At 39.5% G+C, this 21606-nt stretch overlaps 1 protein-coding gene across 3 annotated transcripts in view; it reads left to right on the forward strand.

Annotated features, from left to right (window-relative positions):
- PDCD11 (programmed cell death 11) overlaps positions 1-21606 on the forward strand; it is a 69776-nt gene that overhangs the window by 41824 nt on the left and 6346 nt on the right. For all 3 annotated transcript variants that reach the window (XM_081953710.1, XM_081953709.1, XM_081953711.1), the window contains exons 6-25: positions 380-503; positions 879-1060; positions 2185-2292; positions 2754-2960; positions 4231-4355; positions 5222-5282; positions 5635-5781; positions 6988-7239; positions 8057-8200; positions 8828-9022; positions 9452-9622; positions 11354-11573; positions 12259-12411; positions 12904-13019; positions 13728-14242; positions 15559-15621; positions 16309-16408; positions 16724-16813; positions 17896-17998; positions 18369-18546. In XM_081953710.1, the coding sequence (XP_081809836.1) occupies positions 380-503; positions 879-1060; positions 2185-2292; positions 2754-2960; positions 4231-4355; positions 5222-5282; positions 5635-5781; positions 6988-7239; positions 8057-8200; positions 8828-9022; positions 9452-9622; positions 11354-11573; positions 12259-12411; positions 12904-13019; positions 13728-14242; positions 15559-15621; positions 16309-16408; positions 16724-16813; positions 17896-17998; positions 18369-18546 (3254 nt within the window). The remainder of the gene's footprint in view (positions 1-379; positions 504-878; positions 1061-2184; positions 2293-2753; positions 2961-4230; positions 4356-5221; positions 5283-5634; positions 5782-6987; positions 7240-8056; positions 8201-8827; positions 9023-9451; positions 9623-11353; positions 11574-12258; positions 12412-12903; positions 13020-13727; positions 14243-15558; positions 15622-16308; positions 16409-16723; positions 16814-17895; positions 17999-18368; positions 18547-21606) is intronic.

Consider the following 21606-nt stretch of genomic DNA (forward strand, 5'->3'; position numbering starts at 1 on the left):
AAATCCAGGATTACCTGTAACTGCTGCATTCTGTCTGTCTCTCTCTCTGTGTGTGAGAATATATCTTGGATATAGCTGGGTAGGTAGATAAATAGATAGACAGACACAGACACAGAGGTATTTGTTGCTAGGCATGCTCATTGTGTTACCCATTGAGTCAGAAGGATCCCAATGGCACTTTTGTTGTATAATACAATGACAGTCTTTTAAACTCCATTAAGATTTGGGCAATTAGCAATGAAGGTCTTGTGAAAGTCAATGGCTTTTTTTCCTTTTCAGTGCAAACTTAGTAAATGAAAGATAGGGGACAAAGAGCACTATGAATAACTCTATATAGTTCTTCATATATCTTTAATTCAACATTTTTTTCTTTGAGCAGCTACTCTCTGGATGCTTATCTAGTATAGAGGACCATGGTTACCTTATTGATATAGGTATTCCTGGAACAAAAGCATTTCTTCCTCGGCAGAAAGCTCAGGGTTATCTGCAATCACTCGCCAAAGGTAACACTTTTTATAATTGTTTTGAGTGTAGCATTGGGGAGGGGGGGGAGGAGGAAGTAGGTAAGTCTAAGGATTATGAAAGCTTAGCTATGAAAATGAATAGTGACAAAAACCATTACAAAGTTCTGTGTGCCTGTGTGTCTGTGTATGTGTGTATTTAAATCAATGTACAATAACTATTTTCCATATTTGACCAACCTTTCTAGGTTTTTTAATGAGATGCTTGTTTGTTTTTTGGTTATTTAAACATTTTATCACTCGTGATGAAATTGGTGAATCTATGAAATAGCAAGTGCTGAAAAGCATGATAATAACAGAAATGTTATAGCAAATAATTACTGAGGAGAGATTTTATTTTGTACGCTGGATTTATAGGGACTGAACTGATGATAGGGCAATATCTGAACTGCCTTATTGAAGAAGTAAAGAATGGTGGAAGAATAATCCGCATATCCATCAATCAGTCTGAGGTTGCTTCAGCCATTGCCACAGAGAAACAAAACTGGTCACTTGCCAACTTGCTACCTGGGCTAGTGGTGAAAGCCCAGGTTCAGGAGGTAAAAACATTTCTCCATTGTCTATAGGCATAGATTTTTAAAAAATGTATTTATAGTAGGCATAGTTCATCCATATTGAAGTTAAGAACCAGTTTTTGATCTATTAATCCAAGAGTCTATATAGCAGATAACTGCTTGATTGCAATTTTCATTCTTCTAGATTCAAAATCATTTTGGAAAGTATGTAGGCAGATACTGAATTTTATAAGCCCCCCTTCTTCAATTTGTTAAGCAGCAATTCTATATTAATTTCATTTCCTTCAAAGTGAGGGGGAGTTTCCAAGTGTATCTCATTTGCTTCCCAGAATCAAGAGTAGCAAGAATGCTGATTCTCCTCCTTTCCCGAAGCCCAGTTCCATTCCCTATTGGTTTAGGAGGAGTGATTGAAACTAAGCCACCTGAACTGTGAACTCCCACAAGACTTGATCCTCTCAGTATTCCTATTTAATATCTACTTAAAACTGTTGGACAAGTTCATCCCTCATCATGAGATCAAGGATCTGCTGATGATACAATTAAATGTCTTGATCCAGGCCTACTAAGTGAATCTGTCAAGATTCTATTGTAATAGTGTGAGGATGTTGGGGTCTCGATGAGAAGGAGCAACCCAGGATCAATTCTAGCTAATCTGAATGGCTGGGAAGTCATGGGCCATTTCTCTCTTGGGATTTTTCAATTTTAGTTCTAGAAGGAACTAGGACCCAGTTTGCAATTGGTCCTAGATTCACAGCTCGTCTTCAAAGAGCAGGTGGCAACTATGGCCAGGAAGGTATTTCATTGTATTATCTTATATATCAATTGCTCCTTTTCCCATTAAAAATCCAGTATACTATAAGGATAATTACAAAATAAAATATTTTTGTTGGCAAATATACATACATGCTACTAGCTTTCATCTTCGGCTGGACTTTTAAAGAATATATAATTTCACATATTCAGTAATGCATGCAAAATTTAATTTAATTCAAACATGGTAGAAAATAATTAATAAAGCCAAATATATGAAAGTTCTAAAATGTCAAAATAAATACTTCGAAAGTTTTGTTAAGTCTTTCTTTTCCTCCAGTTCTTTTAAGGAAATCCATCCACAAGAAGAATTTTTGTTCCTTTTACATTTTTTCCAGGTGACTTCTTCTGGAATTTCTCTAAGTTTTCTCTCTTCCTTTACTGGAATTGTGGATTTCATGCACACAAACTCTCTAAAAACAGGACATTTATCACCAAATCAGATGGTAAGTTGGTAAGCAACTATGTTTAAACTATGATGAAAATGTAAATGAATTAGTGCATTTCTAAATAGTAGTTCTTGATATTCCTGGATTCTAGAATTTTTTAAAAAGTAAAAGTGATATTCTTAATGATCTTAGAAAGTGGCAGCATTTATCCATCCTTGTATAAGCATAGAAACTCAGTGGGCATAGGGTTGGTTAATACTTGGTTGGTAGACTACCAAGTTAGTCTGACAAATTGATAAACTACTTAGAAATAGTTAATACTTCTTCGTCACTTGTAAAAAAGACTGTATAGATGTACCCATGAAATCACCTGGGTCAAGATTTTTAATATCTTTACTACTTTCTGACAACTTGTAAATATATATAAAAATATTTTTCTATATTCCTCCACAAACCGATATCTTGTAGTAAATAGTAAATGGAATTAAAATACTTTCTTTTGCTTTTCCTCTTTCCAGGTGAAAGCCTGTATTCTTTCAAATAATCCTGCCTCCAAGGCAATTCGCCTTTCTTTGCGCCCAGTTTTCCTTCAGCCTGGCATCCAGCTTGGCCAACTTTCCAATGATCGGATTGGTGTGGTAGTGACGGACTCAAAAGTAGAGATGTTTCTCAAAAACATTGGTGCTGTTTTCATACTGGATGATGGCAGTCATGCTTTTTCACATGTAAGTGACATGATGGTAGCTTCAGCTTGCATTCATTTTCTTTGCTTAGAAGTCTCATTAGTCAAAAACCATTGACAGGGAAATGCAGTTATCTTCTTAACTGGCTGGAAGACTTCAGCTTCTAGCAGTCATTTTATCCATTAATGAGTCATTGCTAAATGTATTTCATTATTTCTTTAAGTACTTGTACAGTGAAATCCGTAGAACAGAAATAGAGCGCTTGGATTCCACTAATCATAACATAATTTGCCATCAGATTATGGTGATATAGTCCTGAATTTCATGGGTTTTGACCCCCCTCCTCCCAAAGTTAGTGAAAACTTTTTCAATTTTCTTCTGCATAATCATTCATTCATAATAATGAAGCATCCTTTAAAATAAACTGGTTTATTGGTTTCTCAGTTGTTTAAAACCTTGGTGTATCTTTAAAGACCAAACTGAGATCCACTATGGTTAATAGTCAAGATACTAGATCAGGATTTGGGAGACTTAGATCCTAAAGCAGCCTCAGTATGGACATTCACTGGATGATTTTCATCAGTCCCTTCTCTTGCTCCAGCCTATTGATAGGAACTAAAATGAAGGATCACTGACTTGTAACTCATCTTGAGCCTTCTGGAGAAAAGATGAGATGTAGATTTAAGAAATGGATAATAATGACTATAAACGTTCCACAGTGGTTCTGTTGTCTGTGGCTTGTTCAGATATCATGTTTCCACACTTGTCAAACAGAACAAGAATTCTGCATACACATGAAAGTCTTTATGTTTCTGCACTTTGGGCCTTTTAGTGTTGTTGTTACTGTGCATGTACAAAGCAATGGACATGCTTTTGCATGGACTGGTTTTCTTTTCTGCATTTGGAGGGAATGAAACCGCCAATGGTAATGAGGCTACCTTTTAATAAAAGGAGAGAGTGTCCTTTCATAGGTATATTCTTCACCATGGTCTTTTGACCCTCCCAGGAGTTTGGTGCCCTCATTTTTTCAGCATCACACCATTTTTCCCCCTCCTCTGTTGCAGTTTAGACACCTGGTTTAGATAGGGAAATTTTAATATGGAATAAATATTATTGTTACGTGCGTTATAAGATTTTCATTATGTTTTGTTGTTCATTTTATTCCACAATCCTTAAGATATATGTTGATTTAAATAAAGTGAATATGGAGTTTTTGAATCTGGCCAAGCATCTAAGACATCATTTCTTTTGTGTTTATAGTAGGGTTGATGGTATACTAGAAATTGATCTAATCTTTATAATATGTTTATAGATAAAGTATCTTCCAAAGACTTCCAAATCTTTCAAAAGTGAGGTGTTTAAGCCTGGAAGTAAACATACATGCCGAATTATTGACTACAGCTTGATAGATGACATGATCGTGGTGTCTCTCAAAGAGTAAGGTTCTTGTCTCATTTCATATATTTTGTTTGTATGGATCAGTGTTTTAAGTTCTGAACATAGTCTAAATGTATGTCCATTTCTGACACTAACCAAGGCAGGAAGAACTCATAAATATCTGATACATTTCAGTTCCCTTGAGTGCTGAACTCCCATTGCTTTCGAAAAGAAATACATAGATAGATACTTATGCAGACTTCACTAGCTATAACTATACATTCTTATTTTAAATCAATTTTATGTATTTTGAACCTTTGTATTTTAATTCAAGAACCACCAGTTTGGTAGAATGCTGAAAAAGACTAGCAAAGTGACTCACAAATTATTGTGTTTCTTTATTTTGATACAAATATCCCAGTTTTGCTGTTTACATGAGAAAAATTATGTTACCTGTAAGCAATTTATTAGTATAACATTTGGAATAAAGATGGTTGTAATACTGTAATAAATCATTTTCACCACTATAGAACACAGTTGCAGAAGGCTTATCATAGTTAATAATGCCATTTTTCGTCTTCCAGGAGGCAATGGTGGGGGCACAAAGAGCAAAAGAAAAAGAGAACATATGGAACATACACTATGTTGCCAAAAGTATTCATTCACAACTGAGTCTTGATTATGTGGATGGGTGAGCGAATACTTTTGGCAATATAGTGTATGTTGGGTTGGAATTTTTACGCTCTGAAGCAGCTGTTATTAGATGAGTAATATTAATTTCCTGTAGATTTAGATAGTTAATTTGAAGCCAACTTGATCAAATCATCATATCAACTTTCTACAGCATATTGTAAAATTTAGTCAGCTTCATCCTGTTTATTTTTTCACACCAAAAATAATTATTTTCTTTCCTTTAATGCTTGTAGACATATTGTTAACGCTCCATTTCTGAGATATCATGATATACATCCTGCACAAGTGCTGGAAGTAAGTTCAATAAGAAAACAAATTTGTTTCTATATTTTCTGTGAATCAGTTATCATAACTAAACAAATTTCAGACTGAAAATGTTATTCAAGTACTTCTGAAAGAATATTAACATTTTTTGGTATATATACAGTATTTGAGTCCAAACTTTGTATAACTCTAGTAAAATAGTGTTATTTTGTTCTGTTACGTTTATTTCATAGATCTATTAGGGGAGGTATATAAATATCACTATGATTTCCACTAAGCGAGTTATGAATTGTTGATGTGCTTAAGAAAAAAAGAAATGTTGAATGATTTGTTTGCCTTGATTTTGATTTTGAGTTACCTGTTGTCTATTTTTGACTCTTAGGGAAAAGTGCTGAATCTGAAGCCATTGGGCATGCAGGTGAAGTTCACTGAGAGTATCAAAGGCTTTGTCCCCAATTTACATCTTGCAGATGTGAAATTGAAACAACCAGAGAAGAAGTATAGCACGGGGACTACTGTTAAGTGCCGGGTAAGATTTTTCTGTAAAACTCTATTTTAAATATTTTAAATTTTAATTTTCTTAACTGTTATTAGTATTTCTATATAACCTTTATTATTAAAGCTGTTGTGACAATGTGGGTAAACTTTCAACTGGATATGCAAACTTTCAACTGGATATGCAAACTTTCTGAGCCTTGTTGTTTGCTAGGTACCTTTAACCTCCTCCATTTATATGTTTATATATTTATGCACATTTATATTTTGTATCTATATGGTTTTTAATATGTCTGTACACCGCCCCGAGTCCTATTTAGGAAAGGGTGCGGTTTATAAATAAAAGTTTACTTACTTACTTACTTAAGCAAATTGTTATGCTTTATATATATGAGCTTCACTAAAAATAAATCCTGACACCTCTTTCTCATCAGGCAAATATTAATACACTACCTATGTCACAATCTTGTGCATGTTTTCCTAATACAGATTGCCTTCGACTTACATCCGTTCATTCAGTGACTCTTTATGGCAGGCTGAAAAAATGGTGAATCAAAATTCTGGTCTCCATGGCCTCTCTGTAGTCACGTGATTGTGATCTGGGGACTTGGTGTGCAGCTCATGATGAGGAAGTTACGGGGAACCGGGTATCACATAATTGCCATTTGTGAAGAAAAGCCAATTGAATAGTCAGCCTTCCTTGTAGGCCTCCTGCATCTCCCTGTCACCGCCCTGCACTCCTTATCTGGGACCCATAACCTAGCAACCCACATAACTTTGGGTTATGACGCCAACCAGGACTTCTGAGAGTGTCATCTCTAAGTGATGCAGTCACTTGAGTCACACTTTAAGATTGCATCATTTAACATGGCAATCCTGATCCATCGTAACTCAAGGTTAAACAGTTAAAATCTATTGACTTTATTGACAGTCATTCCTAAGTAGGCAAGTGTAAAATTATTCCAAAGTATCTCAAAGGTACCAGTTGGGGGAAAGTTTCTCTGAAGGTTAATGGTTACTTCCATTTGAAATTACTTACATTCAGGGTTAGTTCATTATTATATTTATAATGTAAGGAAGTACATTACTTCCCAGTTTTCTTTCAGCTTTAGTGACACTAATATTTTTGAATTTAGGGAGTCCATCAATTGCATTTACCTCCTATTGCATAAATTAGTCATAACCTGGCTTGAAACTATGTTTGTTAACAAACATCTCTTGCAATCTCTTGCTTTTCCAGGTACTTGTCTGCAATCCTGAAACAAAGAAGCTTATTCTGACTCTTAAGAGAACCCTTGTTAATTCCAAGCTCCCTGTCCTTGACAGTTTTGAAGATGCCAAGCCAGGCCTGATCACTCATGGTTTTGTTGCATGTGTTAAGGATTTTGGCTGCATTGTGAAATTCTATAATGATGTGAGGGGCTTAGTACCCACTAATGAACTTGGTTTGCTCCCCTTAACTGCTCCTCAAGAAGCCTTCTATGAAGGCCAGGTAAGTGCTTAATAGAAGTAAAAAAATACCCTTGAGTATTGCACTTAAAACAGCTACCTCAAATGCATATGTTTGTATAACAGACTTGACATGCGTGCAATAATATTTTAAAATCTAAATAGCAATGTAGAATATTTTTATCTTTTTTAAAATAGTACTTTTAAGTTATCATGGTGTGAAAAAAACCATTAAATAGTAAGTAAAAGTCCAAAGAACAGTTGTGGAATTTCCAAGTAAAGAAGTTGCTAATACAATAGAGATAGGATGTAAAGGGGAGCTTAGGAGCAATTATATAATGCTGTCATTACGGAATACATAGCAATTGTGCATTTAGTATTATAAAGTATTAGTCGGAATCTAATAGCGACTATAAATGTGGTGATCAGTTGATGCTGGATCCATTGGTACCTGATGGCTCTGTCCACAATTAGTTATACAATTAATAATCCATAACCATGGCTTGGTTTGGTTAGCCAAACTAAGCCTGTGGTATTAAAACAGGAATCTGATTTCTTTTCTAGAAACTAGAAAATGACATCTTAAATTGCAACATTTCTTTGAAAGCAATCAGAGAATGAAGCAGTATTTTTTAGTCTGTACTTTGTTTAGTCTTCATTCTCTGTTCCAAATGGATTAAGCTAAGGGTCCTAATTCTTACCCCGCCTCATTGTGGATCGGTTCACAGACAGTATGGCTGCTGTGTGTACGTACATGCTTGCTACTAAAGCAGTTTCATATGAATAGCAAATTGCTCCTCAGTGTATAGACCTGGATATACTTAACTATAATGATTTTCTTTTTTTAAAAAAAATCACAGGTGGTCAAGGTGGCCGTATTAACATGTGAGCCTGAGCAGGAAAGATTGTTGCTGTCATTCAGATTGGAAGAGGATGCTGTTGCAAAGAATGCTGGAAGAAGAGAAATTTCAAAGGACCGTGAAATGGCATATAAAACTGGACAGGTAGTTTTCTAAAATAATTATTTTCTATTACTTGAGAAGCATGCCATTGGCAAACGTTAAAACCATCAGGGATAATTCGAGATATTTTTTCAGCCTCTGATATATGTGGGAGGAAAGGTTCCAATTTCAGCAACCCTGACAAAATTACTAATTTTCTAGAGAAAAAAAGAAAAAAGTGAGGGAGAGTGAGTTTTGAATAGTGACATGGAATTCAATTTTGATCCTTTCTCCCACATATCACTTTAAAAGATTAAAATATTTTTTCTCCTGTAAGGAAGCAATCGAGAGAGTGGGATTTTGATTAACACAACCAGCTCTGGTATTAATCTTACCATTTGCAGTTCCCTTGTTTTTATTTCTTAATTTCCAACAAAGAAACATGGACACAGGAAATGCTAGAATGCCCCTTTGTTTCTGTAAAGATACAGTAATGAGCTAATGTTGAGTTGCTTGATGAACTTAACCTTATAAAATATGAGATTCAGTAAAGATTCTTACTGCTCCTAGACATTTATTTTTTAAATAGCTAAACCCTGTTTGTTATTTCCACTGGGATTCTGGGTACTGCATTATAAACTGAAAATGGTCTAAAACCTCTGGTTTCTTTTTTTAAATTATGCTATTTAGATTGTAGATGTAAAAATTTTGAACAAGAAAGAAGATGGCTTAGAAGTTGCAATCCTACCCAACAATGTTTCGGCCTACCTTCCCATGGCACAACTTTCTGATCATGTGTCGAATAGCAGGTTGTGGTGGCACTGGCTCAAGGAAGGTGACGTTCTCCAAAAGATTATATGCCTCCATAGCAAAGGAGGTCACATTGTATCCTTTTAATTCTTGCCAAAGCTTGATTTAATCCATTTCCCACCGTATATAGTGCAATAGCACGTACCTAAAGTGAGTTCCTACAAAGCCTTGTGATTCCCAGCCAAATTTCTGGGTGGGTGAAGAGAATTGGTTGGTTTCTCCTCCCATGGCATCTGACTTGTATTCAGTTGGCTGTCTGCATCATGATTTATTTCATATTTCCCCAGTCTCTTTTGTCCTTCAGATGGACCACACTAACTGGGAATTCTGGCTCTGTGAAGACATTAGTTTAAAAAGACTGATCAATGCAGGAATGTGCGGTCAGCTATAGCACTTTTTAAGCTTGTAATACATTGATAGTCTTGGGTGGAGTATTTTGTTTCTATTATCTAGTACAAGAAAGTGTTTTTTTTTAAAAAAAAAAAACCTTAATTCATTATGTAGCTTTTGAGTAGAAAGCCAGCATTGATTTCCTTTATGAAGGGTGAACATGTAGTGAAGAGTTTTGCTGATATCCAGCCTGGAATACTGCTTACTGGCTTTGTGAGAAACATCATGCCTTATGGTGTATTTGTGGAGTTTCCCTATGGTTTGACTGGGCTGGCCCCCAAATCGGTAAGACTCGTTTCAGTGTTCATTATCATGATTGCTTTATTCAGATGCATTTGTTGAGGGGTATTGGTTAACACAGATGTCATATTATTCTTCAGAAAATCATAGAACTGGAAAGAGACTTTTAAGCCATCCAATCCAACCTCACATTAATGCAAAGGAACATTTGTTAAAGGGAAGCCCACCACATCTTTGGGTTATTGGTTCGACTGTCAGTTCAACTTTAGGAATTGAAACTTTTATTTTGAACGGCTTTAATAGAAAAATTATGAGTAGAGACAGAGCTTGGAATTCTGCAGGCAAGGTTTGCATTCAGGAACCAAAAAAAAAAAAAAATTCCAGAATTTCAAAGTATATAAAATTATCCAGCTTGGAATGGAATTATGCAACTTTCATTATCTATTAAATGTAAAGCACAAACAAGCCTGCTGTATGCTGGTCAGTGACGTGCGGTGAGGTTTATGACTGGTGAGGCACTGACACAGTGCTGGGTTTCAAATATTTTTAGACTTGTGGACTTCAACTCCCAGAATTCCACAGCCAGGCATGCTCAGTTCCAATTTAAAGCGACAGCATTTGTTTTTCTCCTTTGCTCCTTCTTTCTTTTTCTTTTTCTTCTCCTTCCCCTCCTTCCTCCCTCTCTCCCTTCCTCCCCCTCTCTCAGACACAGACACACACACACACACACACACACACACACACACACACAGAAGTTGGATTGGACTATCTCTCTTACCCCTTCCTTCTCTCACTCACTCTCAAACAAACCCCCCCACACACAAAAGTTGGATTGGATATCTTTTCCAGTGGCTTGAAAGCAGCTCCTCTGCCATCCCCCCCCCATTCCCCTGCTGCCTTTCCCAAACACCTCCACCATTGCAAATGCAGCCTGCTGTCTGGGTGGGAAATGCCTGGAACACAATAAAGCCCACCCACCACCTCCTGCTGGCAGGCTGGGGTGAGAGGAGAGGCAGAGAAGCTGGAGGGGAGCTGAGAGCCTTCCAAAAGAAAGAGGCTGGGGGGGGAAGTGTGTGTACTACAGCATGGCTCTTTGCCTGGCTTCCTGCCTCCTCCTGTGGTCTCCTCAGTGCTCGCTTGTGCTCTCCCTCCCCAAGTGTAGTTTGATTGCAGGCGGAGCCATGTTGCCTTTTCAAACTTGTAATCAGTGAAGCTGGGCTAGACTTTTATATAGTTTTATCCAGCTGTGTGTGTGTGAGAGAGAAATGAATGGGGGCCTGGGGAGGAAGTCACTACACTTGGGGAGGGAGAGCACCAGTGAGGTTAAGCAGAGTTGATTGCAGGTGGAGCCACGTTGCCTTTTCAAACTTGTAATCAGTGAAGCTGGGCTAGATTTTTATATAGTTTTATCCAGCTGTGTGTGTGTGAGAGAGAAATGAATGGGGGCCTGGGGAGGAAGTCACTACACTTGGGGAGGGAGAGCACCAGTGAGGTTAAGCAGAGTCATCCACGGTGAGGCAGCAACTAGCTCAGCTTTTTCCTTTTACTTTTTTTTCATGATGAGAGTGGTGAGGCTGTGCCTCACCTGACTGCACGTCACTGATGCTGGTACATACTGAGGAGTAGAAATAAGTCAAAAGGCATCGGGTAGAAGAACAAATACTGCAGCAACTAGTAGAATTTGCCCTAATCAGCCATTTGGGTTGTATTGCTGTCTTCTTAGAGACCTTGGGGTGGATGTTGATATAATTGTATCTTGTCTCCTTGTCACTGCAGGCAATGAGTGACAAGTTTGTGACAGACACCAAAGACCATTTTGTGGTAGGTCAAACTGTACTTGCCAAGGTGACCAGTTTTGATGAGGAGAAGCAGCGCATCTTGCTGTCCCTGAAGATGTCAGAGTGCTCTGTTGAGGGGCCTGTTCCTGAGAGCTTTGGCCTACTGGAACAGTACTTTAATGAACTGCAGGAGATTATGAGCTTCATGAGCAGTAGAGGTAAGAGTGTTTGGAAACACAAAGGTGGCATGTGAAAGTCTTATGTCTGCACTTGCTAGTACAGTCGTTGCATTGTGAAGCTATGCAAACATTTATATATCTTTTAAAATAATACAAATTGAAAGCCAGGATTCTGTTTCAAACAAAAGTTGTTGCATGATGACTTTGTCCCCCACTCTTTCTAGAGAAAGAGAAAGAGAGGGGTTCAATTTGGCAATTTCTGTTTGCATTTACAATGAATTTTGACAAATCATAAAAAAGAAAATATCTCAGTTAATCTTTTGCATTCATCTCCATAATAAGTTAAACACAAGAAGCCAATTTTCAAGGGGCTTAAAATGAATCAGTGCTAAGCAACTTGTGGTCCACCAGGTGGCGCTGCCTTCAGCTTGCATCTCCCCCCCCCCCCCCTCACTGCTAGGAATTAATGCTTTGCCCTTTCAGCTCTTATAAATACTATTCATATAGTGCCGAGTACTGTAGGGAGTTGAAAGGGAGTTTGAGGCCGCATATTTGTCTTATTCTGGGAGAATTAGCTTAAGGAAATTTTTTAGAAGAACCTAATTGCTATGACATTGAAACTTTTGTCAAAAGTGGAAGGTAAAATGTACACTTACTTTATATACTTTCAGAATGAAAAACCAACTTGCAAATAAGATTTAATTCATGTTCTCCTTATTGGCAGATGATTCCAGTGTGGCTAAGAAACTCTCCAAATTGAAAGTGGGACAGAGGCTAGAATTGGTAGTTACCGAAGTTAAGGCTGATGGTTCAGCAGTTTTCAGTGGTCCACGTGTTTCTGATTTGACTGTAATAGCCATTCACAGCCAACTTGGAGGTACAGTATTTATCCCCCCTCCCCAGCTCTTGTTTGATCCCCTCTATCTTGTTTGTTATCTGGAAATGAATCACTGATTACCATAGAGTTACATCTTTTCAGAGCAAAAGGAATGAGATAATGAGCACACAAGTGATCCAGTTAATGTTGGATTTCCCTCCCCTGTGCTAGTAAAATTATAGCTCAATTAGATGGCAGCAGTTTTCCAATTTTGGCTGAACTCAAAAAGCTAAGCAGGGATGGACCTATCTGGCACTCTGAGTCCATCAGAAAAGCCCAGTGCATAGAGAGGGAAATAGAAAAAAAAAATCCTCAAGAAAATAATAGCTAACCACTTCCATATTGTTGCCAAATAAACTTATGTTTCTGAAGTCACTGGGAATTGAGCTTGCTCTTTATATAATTTAGCTAATTTATTAGGGCACCATTAATTGTTGCTTTCTTTAGCTGAACATGGAATAGTTATCTTCATCTAAGTATTGTCTTTTTAAGGCAAAAGTATTCTGGAAGGTCAAAAAGCAAAAGCTGTAGTTCTCTGTGTTGATCTTCTGAAATCAAAAATCTATGTATCTCTTCGAGAGGAACTGCTGTCTCTCAAAGCCAAGAAGGTATGATATCCTTATTCTTTTTTATATAGTACTTAACTCTAAAATAGATACATGTTTACGTTAGTAATGATGAAACTGCAGAAAATGCATTACTCTTAACAGTTACAGATATGGACAAATCTCTACAATGGAATGCTTCTGTAGGTTATATAATAACATCTTTTTAAAAGATAAGATACTAGCAGAAAAGAAAAAAATATTGGTTCTTTCCTATGTCTTAAAGGGACTTAAAAGTAGTGGTTGATTTAAGTTACAGTATTTCACATATTATTTAACCTTTAGGCACATGTTACAATAAATCCAACATAGATGCCTGCCTGTAAATATCCTAAGGGCATCCCTTCATCAAAACCTCAAGCATTTGTTGCGAGTCTTGAAGAAGATACGACTTTTTAGTCATATCTGGGAATTTATTGGAATTTTGTAGCATATAACATTTGAAACTTTTAGGCTACAGAAAAAGATCCCCAAAACATTAAAAATTATTATTTTTAATGTTTGTGGGATCTTTTTTTACAGCTTAAAAGTTGTGAATGTTATATGCTAGAAAGTTCTAATAAATTCCCAGAAATCACCAAAAAGTTGTGAAATTCCTGAAGCTTTTTCAAAGAAGGGTAAAACGTAAGCTTGAAATAGAGCAAAGCAAATATATTACTGGTATAACAGACTTTTCTTTGGTTTTCTGACTGTAACTTCTATATATTCCAGTTAATCCCGAATTCTCAGTATGAGGCTATTGTCCACCACGTGGCTACAGAGCATGCAGTTGTTTCCTTGTTAGGAACAGGTCAGCTGACTGCAATTCCCCTGGCTTCTCACTTGAATGACACATTCCGATTTGATTCTGAAAAACTGAAGACGGGTCAGTCCGTCAAAGTGGTTCTGAAAAGCACACAGATTGGTGATCATGGGATGGTGCTTGCGATGCAAAGTTCAGGGAAGAAGAAGAGTGTAATCAGATCACGTCATGAATCGGAGACACTAGAGGATACATCACTTGCAACAAAACAGTTGCCAAGCCCAGGAGACATAGTCAGTGGAATTGTGAAGTCTGTCAAACCCACCCATGTCTTAGTGGCGTTTAATGATCGGTTGACTGGCTCCATTCATGCATCCCAGATCCTGGATGATGTTACCGTAGGCACTTTTCCAACATCATTACTAAAAGTTGGACAGAAGATTACTGCTCGGGTGATTGGAGGAAGAGGCATTAAAAGTCACAAGTAAGATAACATTTTATATATTTATTGTATTGTGGTTCACAGTTATTTTCATTGTTGCTCAACAGGCTAGCAAGCATAGCATTTCTCATGCATTTGCTGTTTTGTTTTTAATTTTTACTCCTAGTTCCAGAAAATTTTCTTGTTAAGTTTACTTATTAGATTACTTACCTCTCCCAATTTCCTTCAGGAATACATACCTGTCCATCTCCTAATTTTCCCCGGAGCCATGTAGAAATACCAAAATCACCCAGTCAGCTACTATGAGTTTGGATTTAGACCCGAGTCATGTGTGGCCCTGTGTTTTAAGTGCTGTGATCTCTATTCCCATCTAAGTACCACCCATTTCAATCTAGAATCATGATTTCTCCTCCCCCTTCCCATCTGTATTAGAGTCAGATCTTACACATAATAACATTGCTTGGTCCCTTTTGTATGGATAAAACTCCTTGTGGCTGCTTATAAGCCACAAGGAGTCAGGGTGTCTTTTTAGGAGCAAGCAGAGATAAGGATTGAAAATCTGTCCACGTGATCATAATCAGTTGCCACGAACAGCACTTGTAAAGCTGCAGTCGGTGTTTTAAATTTAAATATGTTTTTCTGTATTTATGTTTTATATATTATAGAAATGTTTAAGAAGCATCTCTATTGTTTCAAATGTATGAACTAAATTAAAAACGTGGAGATTTACCAAAGAAAGAAATCTGAAATGTTTGTATTGTAATGTATTTATTGGGATTCAGGGTCTTATGAGCCAATTTGGTGTACTAGTTAAGGTACCAGGCTAGAAACTGGGAGAACATGAGTTCTAGTTCCACCTTAGGCACAGAACCAGCTGGGCAATTTTGCATCAGTTACACTCTCTCAACCCTGGCTAGGAAGGAGGCAATGGCAAACTACTTCCAAAATGTTGCCAAATAACTGCAGGGACAGTCTTACAATGTATGTTATGTATGTTTCTGCAACCTGGAGAATAACTGTCAATGTGTTTGACAGATACTGGACGTGCAAGCTTTTAGATTCTTGAGAATAAGTTTTATATAATTGAAGAACAATTTTCCTTCTGGACAAAAATCAGTGTTTCAGATAGGCATAAGTATAGGAATTTCTTGCATTGTGTATATTTTTCTTTTATTTTTTGCAAATGTTTTATTTTCCCTTTTAATCGTTTCCCTGAAAATGATTAATGTAATCTTAAGATTAACAGGTGAAAAGCTATGGGATGGTGTATTTATTAGTGTGTTAGATGAATGCATTTGCTGCTCTATTTTTCACAATTCCAAATGATATTTATATGGTCATACGCTCTGAACTTACAGATATTTGCCCATTACCCACACCTACTTCACCCGTACATTCCTAGAGCTCAGCATCCGACCAAGGTAAGGAAATCTTTCAATACAGTGCTTAGTCAGAACATATTTAAAATATAATCCACTCTGTAAACTTTCCTTTCTAGCCATTATTCATAGATTACGGTTGTGTTTTCTAATCTGAACAAGTATTTCTAAATAATCCATAATGTTAGATTTAAATACATTTGTAATACAGGTAGACTTACAATAGTGGCCCATTTAGTGGCCATTCAAAGTTGCATCGGCACTGAAAAAAGTGAATCATGACTGTTTTTCATACTTTTGTAGCATCCTCATGATCATGTAATCAAAATTCAGATGCTTGGCTACTGATCCTTTCTTATGACCATTGCTGTTTACCAAGGCCACATGATCAACCTTTTGATAAGCAAAATCAATGGGGAAGTCATATTCACTTAACAACCATGTTACCAATTGATCAATTACAGTGATTCACTTAACAACTGTGGCAAAAAAGGTAATAAAATGGGACAAAATTCACTTAAATGTCTCACTTAACAACATAAATTTTGGGCTCAGTTGTGGTTGTAAGTCAAGGGTTACCTGCACCTGTCTTGGGATTTGAATACACCTGTGGCCTTGCAGCTGCTTGTTCCTAAGTATGAACTAGAAGATACTTTGCCGAAAAGGAAAATATTGGAATGCCAAAGTAGAATGCCTGGGCATAACTATTTTACTTTCTCTCACGATCAGTGAACTGAAAGAGGAAAGCAAAGTGACCTTGAATGCTGAAAATGACAGTCCAGAAGAACCACTGAAACCTGGGCAGACGGTGACATGCTATGTTAAGAATGTGAGATTTAGAATTTCTCAACATCTGTACAGTGGAGATTTTTTCCTCTTACCTTTTAACTTTTGAGAAAAATAAAATGAGAAGTGCATAGTTAAAAAAATAATTTGTATCCTTTCCTCCAAAATTATTACATTGAAGAGTTAGGAGTTAAGAGTTTTACTTTTTACTTAGTTTTATGTGCATATGTGTGTGAGATTAAGTGCAGGTAATGCTGAAATTCTCAAAAGGTTTTTAGAACCTGTTGTTGGAGGTTACGTTGAAATTATCTGTCTTTTTCCAATGAAATGCTGAAGTCTGTGTTGTATATGTTCTCAGTACAATGTGTTAAAGAAACGGCTGGAGGTGGAGGTTAGTCCCACCATCAGAGGGAGAATTCTGCAGCTGCTGCTTTCATCAAATCCCAAGGTAATTGCTGAAGGATAAGAGGTTCAGTATCCTTAAGCACATTTTAGGAGACTACTATGAAAATTTATCATTATGTGAGAGTCATTACCTTTAAAATATTTTACAGCAATCTTACATCTTGGTATATTATGTCCTGATTATAATTCTGTTTCCTATTTCTGTGCTATTAAAATTTTTGTTAATCTGATAAAATCTAATCAGATCCCATAAAATCCCCACAACATGCATAATACAAATGGTGGTTTTGGTACCACCATTTCATGAAGTCACCATTAGAGGCATAGAGTTCCTACACCAACCTTCCTGAACGAGTGTTTAGTATTGTGAGTCTTTTTTTTGCAGGACAAAAAGCAATCAGCATGAGTTAGTTTAGCCCTACGGATGACACTTCGGAGTTAATCTAAGTATTTGGTGACTGTTGACTATCAGTTTGCCCTTTTTTGTATTTTTGTAAGGCACTGCCCCTCTCCACTGACTCATTTCACACATACTTATATACAGCTTCATAATACTTTACAGCCCTCTCTAAGCAGTTTGCAGAGACAGTATATTGCCCCAACAATCTGGGTCCTCATTTTACCAACCTCAGAGGGATGGAAGGCTGAGTCAACCTTGAGCCAGTGAGAATCAAACTGCTGAAGTCAGCAGTAAGTTAGCCTGTACCACTGCGCTAACACAGATTTTTTTACGTTTCCATTCTAGTTATGCCGTCTTCTGTGACTCCTGCATTCTTACATGGCCTGTAATCTTCCTGTAAAAGGCTTTTTCCATTCTTTGGGTGTTAAGGACCCAAAGTAGACACATGAAGCTTTTGTTTGGTTATTCATATGAGAAACTTTGAGATTTCTTATCGATCGTTTGCCATAGCTTGAAGCCTGTGCTTAGACTTAACTCTGCAGGAAAGAGCTCAAGAAAAGCTCTTGTAGTAGCACTAAATATTTTTCAGGAATTAACCATATGCCTAAAACTACATGTTTATTGTATAATTACATATTTACTGTGTATTGCTTGAAAACTAAGCATTTTTTTGCAAGTATTGTGAGCACTTTTTGATAGTCATGTCTATATTTCTTTTTCTATAGAATATAAAACATGCCAGGAAATGCTTCAAAAAAGGACAGGCATTGATTGCAACAGTGACAGATTGTGATATTTCTGGAACCAAACTTGCTCTGTCACTAACAGGTATACTTAAATAGTGATCAGTGTATTAAAATCAGACAAATAGGTATTTCCGTGCCAAATTGCAATAATTGGGTATGGTGCCTGGAGCCAGGAAAAAGCTGCCAAGTCCATTTACTGGGATTAAATGTTACAGAGATTATAGTATATTTTGTTTCTGTTACTGGTAATTTGATAATCTTTTTGCATACTATGGTAGAACTTCTAGCACTCATAATTGGGAATGGATGAAACCTTTGGTATTTAGGAGTTGATCGAAGCTAAGGCATGCTTGAAAATTAAGACTAGAAATCCACAGCCTCAAATATCTTAAAGGTAAAAGAAAATGTATTCTATAACAGTTATCTGTAGCGTCTGATCTGGATTTCCTCAGGCACTCGTTCATTGGAGAAAGGAACAATTGCACTGGGCACTGTGAAACGAGTGATTCCCCATGTTGGTCTGCATATTATCCTTCCATTTGGGAGGATTGGCAGAGTCAGTCTTTTCCACCTAAACGATTCATACACAGAACAACCGCTTGAAGAATTCAGTGTTGGAAAAATAGTCAGGTAAGAGCCTTCTGCAAAAGCTTTAAATAACTGAAAGTAATGATCTTTAGCAATGATTGTCTCCTGATTATTCCTTACTTTTAGCATGGAAATTTTATATTGCATTTTGGCTTGTGAAATACATCAGTGTAATATCAATGCCAAACAGCTTAAAATTAACCAGTTCATCTTGAGATGTGTGTGCTGGTTGCTTAGAGCAGTCTTCTCCAACCTGATGCATTTCAGTCTGTTACGACCAGTGGTGGGTTTCTACTGGATCGCACCGGATCGCACGATCCGGTTGAAGAATGAACCCGGAAGTAATTTCCTGCCCCGCCCCCTTGGCGTTTTTTGCATCGGGGCTGACTCCCCGCCGCCACTGCTGTTCCTTGTCTTCTGGCCGTGGCCCCACGCCGTGGAAAACATAGGCGCAATTACAGCCCGGAGCAGGAGCAAAGCCCCTTTCCCAACTGGCCTTTCCTCGCTTGGAGGGCTTTGGAGGGAAGCTTCTGCAGAAGCCCGGGTGAGTGACAACAAGTTCCCACCGTTACGAAGTCTCGGAGGCTGTAATTTTTTGAGCTGTGCGTGCACGCCTGTTTTCCACGGCGTGGAGCAGCGGCGAGATTCTGCGTGGCCGGCAATGACTCAGGATGCCATCTGGGAAGACGAGGAACGCGAGGGGGGACCATTGACGGCCTCTGCAATCATCGCTCGCCTCTCAGAGCCTCGCTGCTGCTCCACGCCGTGGAAAACAGGCGCGCGCGCACAGGTCAGAAAATTACAGCCTCCGAGGCTTCGTAACGGTGGGAAGTTATTGTCACTTGCCCGGGCTTTTGCAGACGCTTCCCTCCGAAGCGTTCTGAGGGAGGAAGGGCCAGTTGGGAAAGGGGCTTTGCTCCTGCTCCGGGCTGTAATTGCGCGTATGTTTTCCACGGCGTGGAGCAGCGGCAAGGCTCTGCGCAGCCAGCGATGATTCCGGGGGCCATCCGGGAAGATGAGGAACATGAGGGGGGACCCTGCCCCCCATTGATGGCCTCCGGAATCATCGCTGGCTGCGCAGAGCCTTGCCACTGCTCCACGCCGTGGAAAACATAGGCGCAATTACAGCCCGGAGCAGGAGCAAAGCCCCTTTCCCAACTGGCCCTTCCTCCCTCAGAACGCTTCGGAGGGAAGCGTCTGCAGAAGCCCGGGTGAGTGACAACAAGTTCCCACCGTTACGAAGTCTCGGAGGCTGTAATTTTCTGAGCTGTGCGCGCGCGCCTGTTTTCCATGGCGTGGAGCAGCAGCGAGATTCTGCGTGGCCGGCAATGACTCAGGATGCCATCCGGGAAGACGAGGAACGCGAGGGGGGACCGTTGACAGCCTCCGCAATCATCGCTCGCCTCGCAGAGCCTCGCTGCTGCTCCACGCCGTGGAAAACAGGCGCGCGCGCACAGCTCAGAAAATTACAGCCTCCGAGGCTCAGAACGCTTCGGAGGGAAGCTTCTGCATAAGCCCGGCTGAGTGACAACAAGTTCCCGCCGTTACGAAGTCTCGGAGGCTGTAATTTTCTGAGCTGTGCGCGCGCGCCTGTTTTCCACGGCGTGGAGCAGCGGCGAGATTCTGCGTGGCCGGCAATGACTCAGGATGCCATCCGGGAAGACGAGGAACGCGAGGGGGGACCGTTGACGGCCTTCGCAATCATCGCTCGCCTCACAGAGCCTCGCTGCTGCTCCACACCGTGGAAAACAGGCGCGCGCGCACAGCTCAGAAAATTACAGCCTCCGAGGCTCAGAACGCTTCGGGGGGAAGCTTCTGCATAAGCCCGGCCGAGTGACAACAAGTTCCCGCCGTTACGAAGTCTCGGAGGCTGTAATTTTCTGAGCTGTGTGCGCGCGCCTGTTTTCCACGGCGTGGAGCAGCAGCGAGGCTCTGCGAGGCGAGCGATGATTGCGGAGGCCGTCAACGGTCCCCCCTCACGTTCCTCGTCTTCCCGGATGGCATTTGGAGTGATTGCCGGCCACACAAACCTCGCTGCTGCTCCACGCCGTGGAAAACAGGCGCGCGCGCACAGCTCAGAAAATTACAGCCTCCGAGGCTTCGTAACGGTGGGAACTTGTTGTCACTCGGCCGGGCTTATGCAGAAGCTTCCCTCCAAAGCCCTCCAAGCGAGGAAAGGCCAGTTGGAAAAGGGGCTTTGCTCCTGCTCCGGGCTGGAGGCTTCCCTCCGAAGTCTTGGGATGTTCTAAGGAGCCCCCCAAGGAAAAACGCCGCTGCCAGGTAGTTAAAAGTACCTCTCTGATTCTGTCAGACTCTGTCAGTCTCTCTCTGATTCCCTCTCTCACTCCCTCTCTCTGTTCCTCTCTCTCTCTGTCTGTCTGTCTCACTCACACACACACACACACTGTGGTCACCTTGTTGAGTGTTCCAATCACATTTGAAACACTCAACAACTGGCCTGCATTTATGGTATTTTGCAGCATTCTGCAGTCATAGGACCAAAATATATGGTTAAAAGCATATATTTTGGTCCTATGACTGCAGAATGCTGCAAAATACCATAAATGCAGGCCAGTTGTTGAGTGTTTCAAATGTGATTGGAACACTCAACAAGGTGACCACAGTGTGTGTGTGTGAGTGAGACAGACAGACAGACAGAGAGAGGAACAGAGAGAGGGAGTGAGGGAGGGAATCAGAGAGACTGACAGACACACACACACACACACAGAGAGACAGAGAGGGGGAGGGAGGGAGAGAAAGATAGAGAGACACACACAGAGTGAGTGATTAAGTGAATGAGTGAGAGACAGACACACCCACATACACAGAGTGACAGAGAGAGAGGAAGGAAGGGGAGAGAGACAGAGGGAGAGACAGAGACAGACACACACACACACACACACAGAGTGAGTGAGAGACAGACAGACACACACACACAGAGTGACAGAGATGGGGGAAGGAGGAGAGAGAGACAGAGATACAGAGAGAGAGACAGACAGATAGACACCCAGAGAAAATGACAGAGGGAGACAGAGAGGGAGAGAGGGAGAGAGAGACAAAGAGCCAGAGAGAGAGAGAAAAAGAAAAAGAAAAAAAGAAAGT

This window comes from Natrix helvetica, assembly GCF_964273705.1.
Source record: "Natrix helvetica genome assembly, chromosome: 5".
Classification (NCBI taxonomy): domain Eukaryota; kingdom Metazoa; phylum Chordata; class Lepidosauria; order Squamata; family Natricidae; genus Natrix; species Natrix helvetica.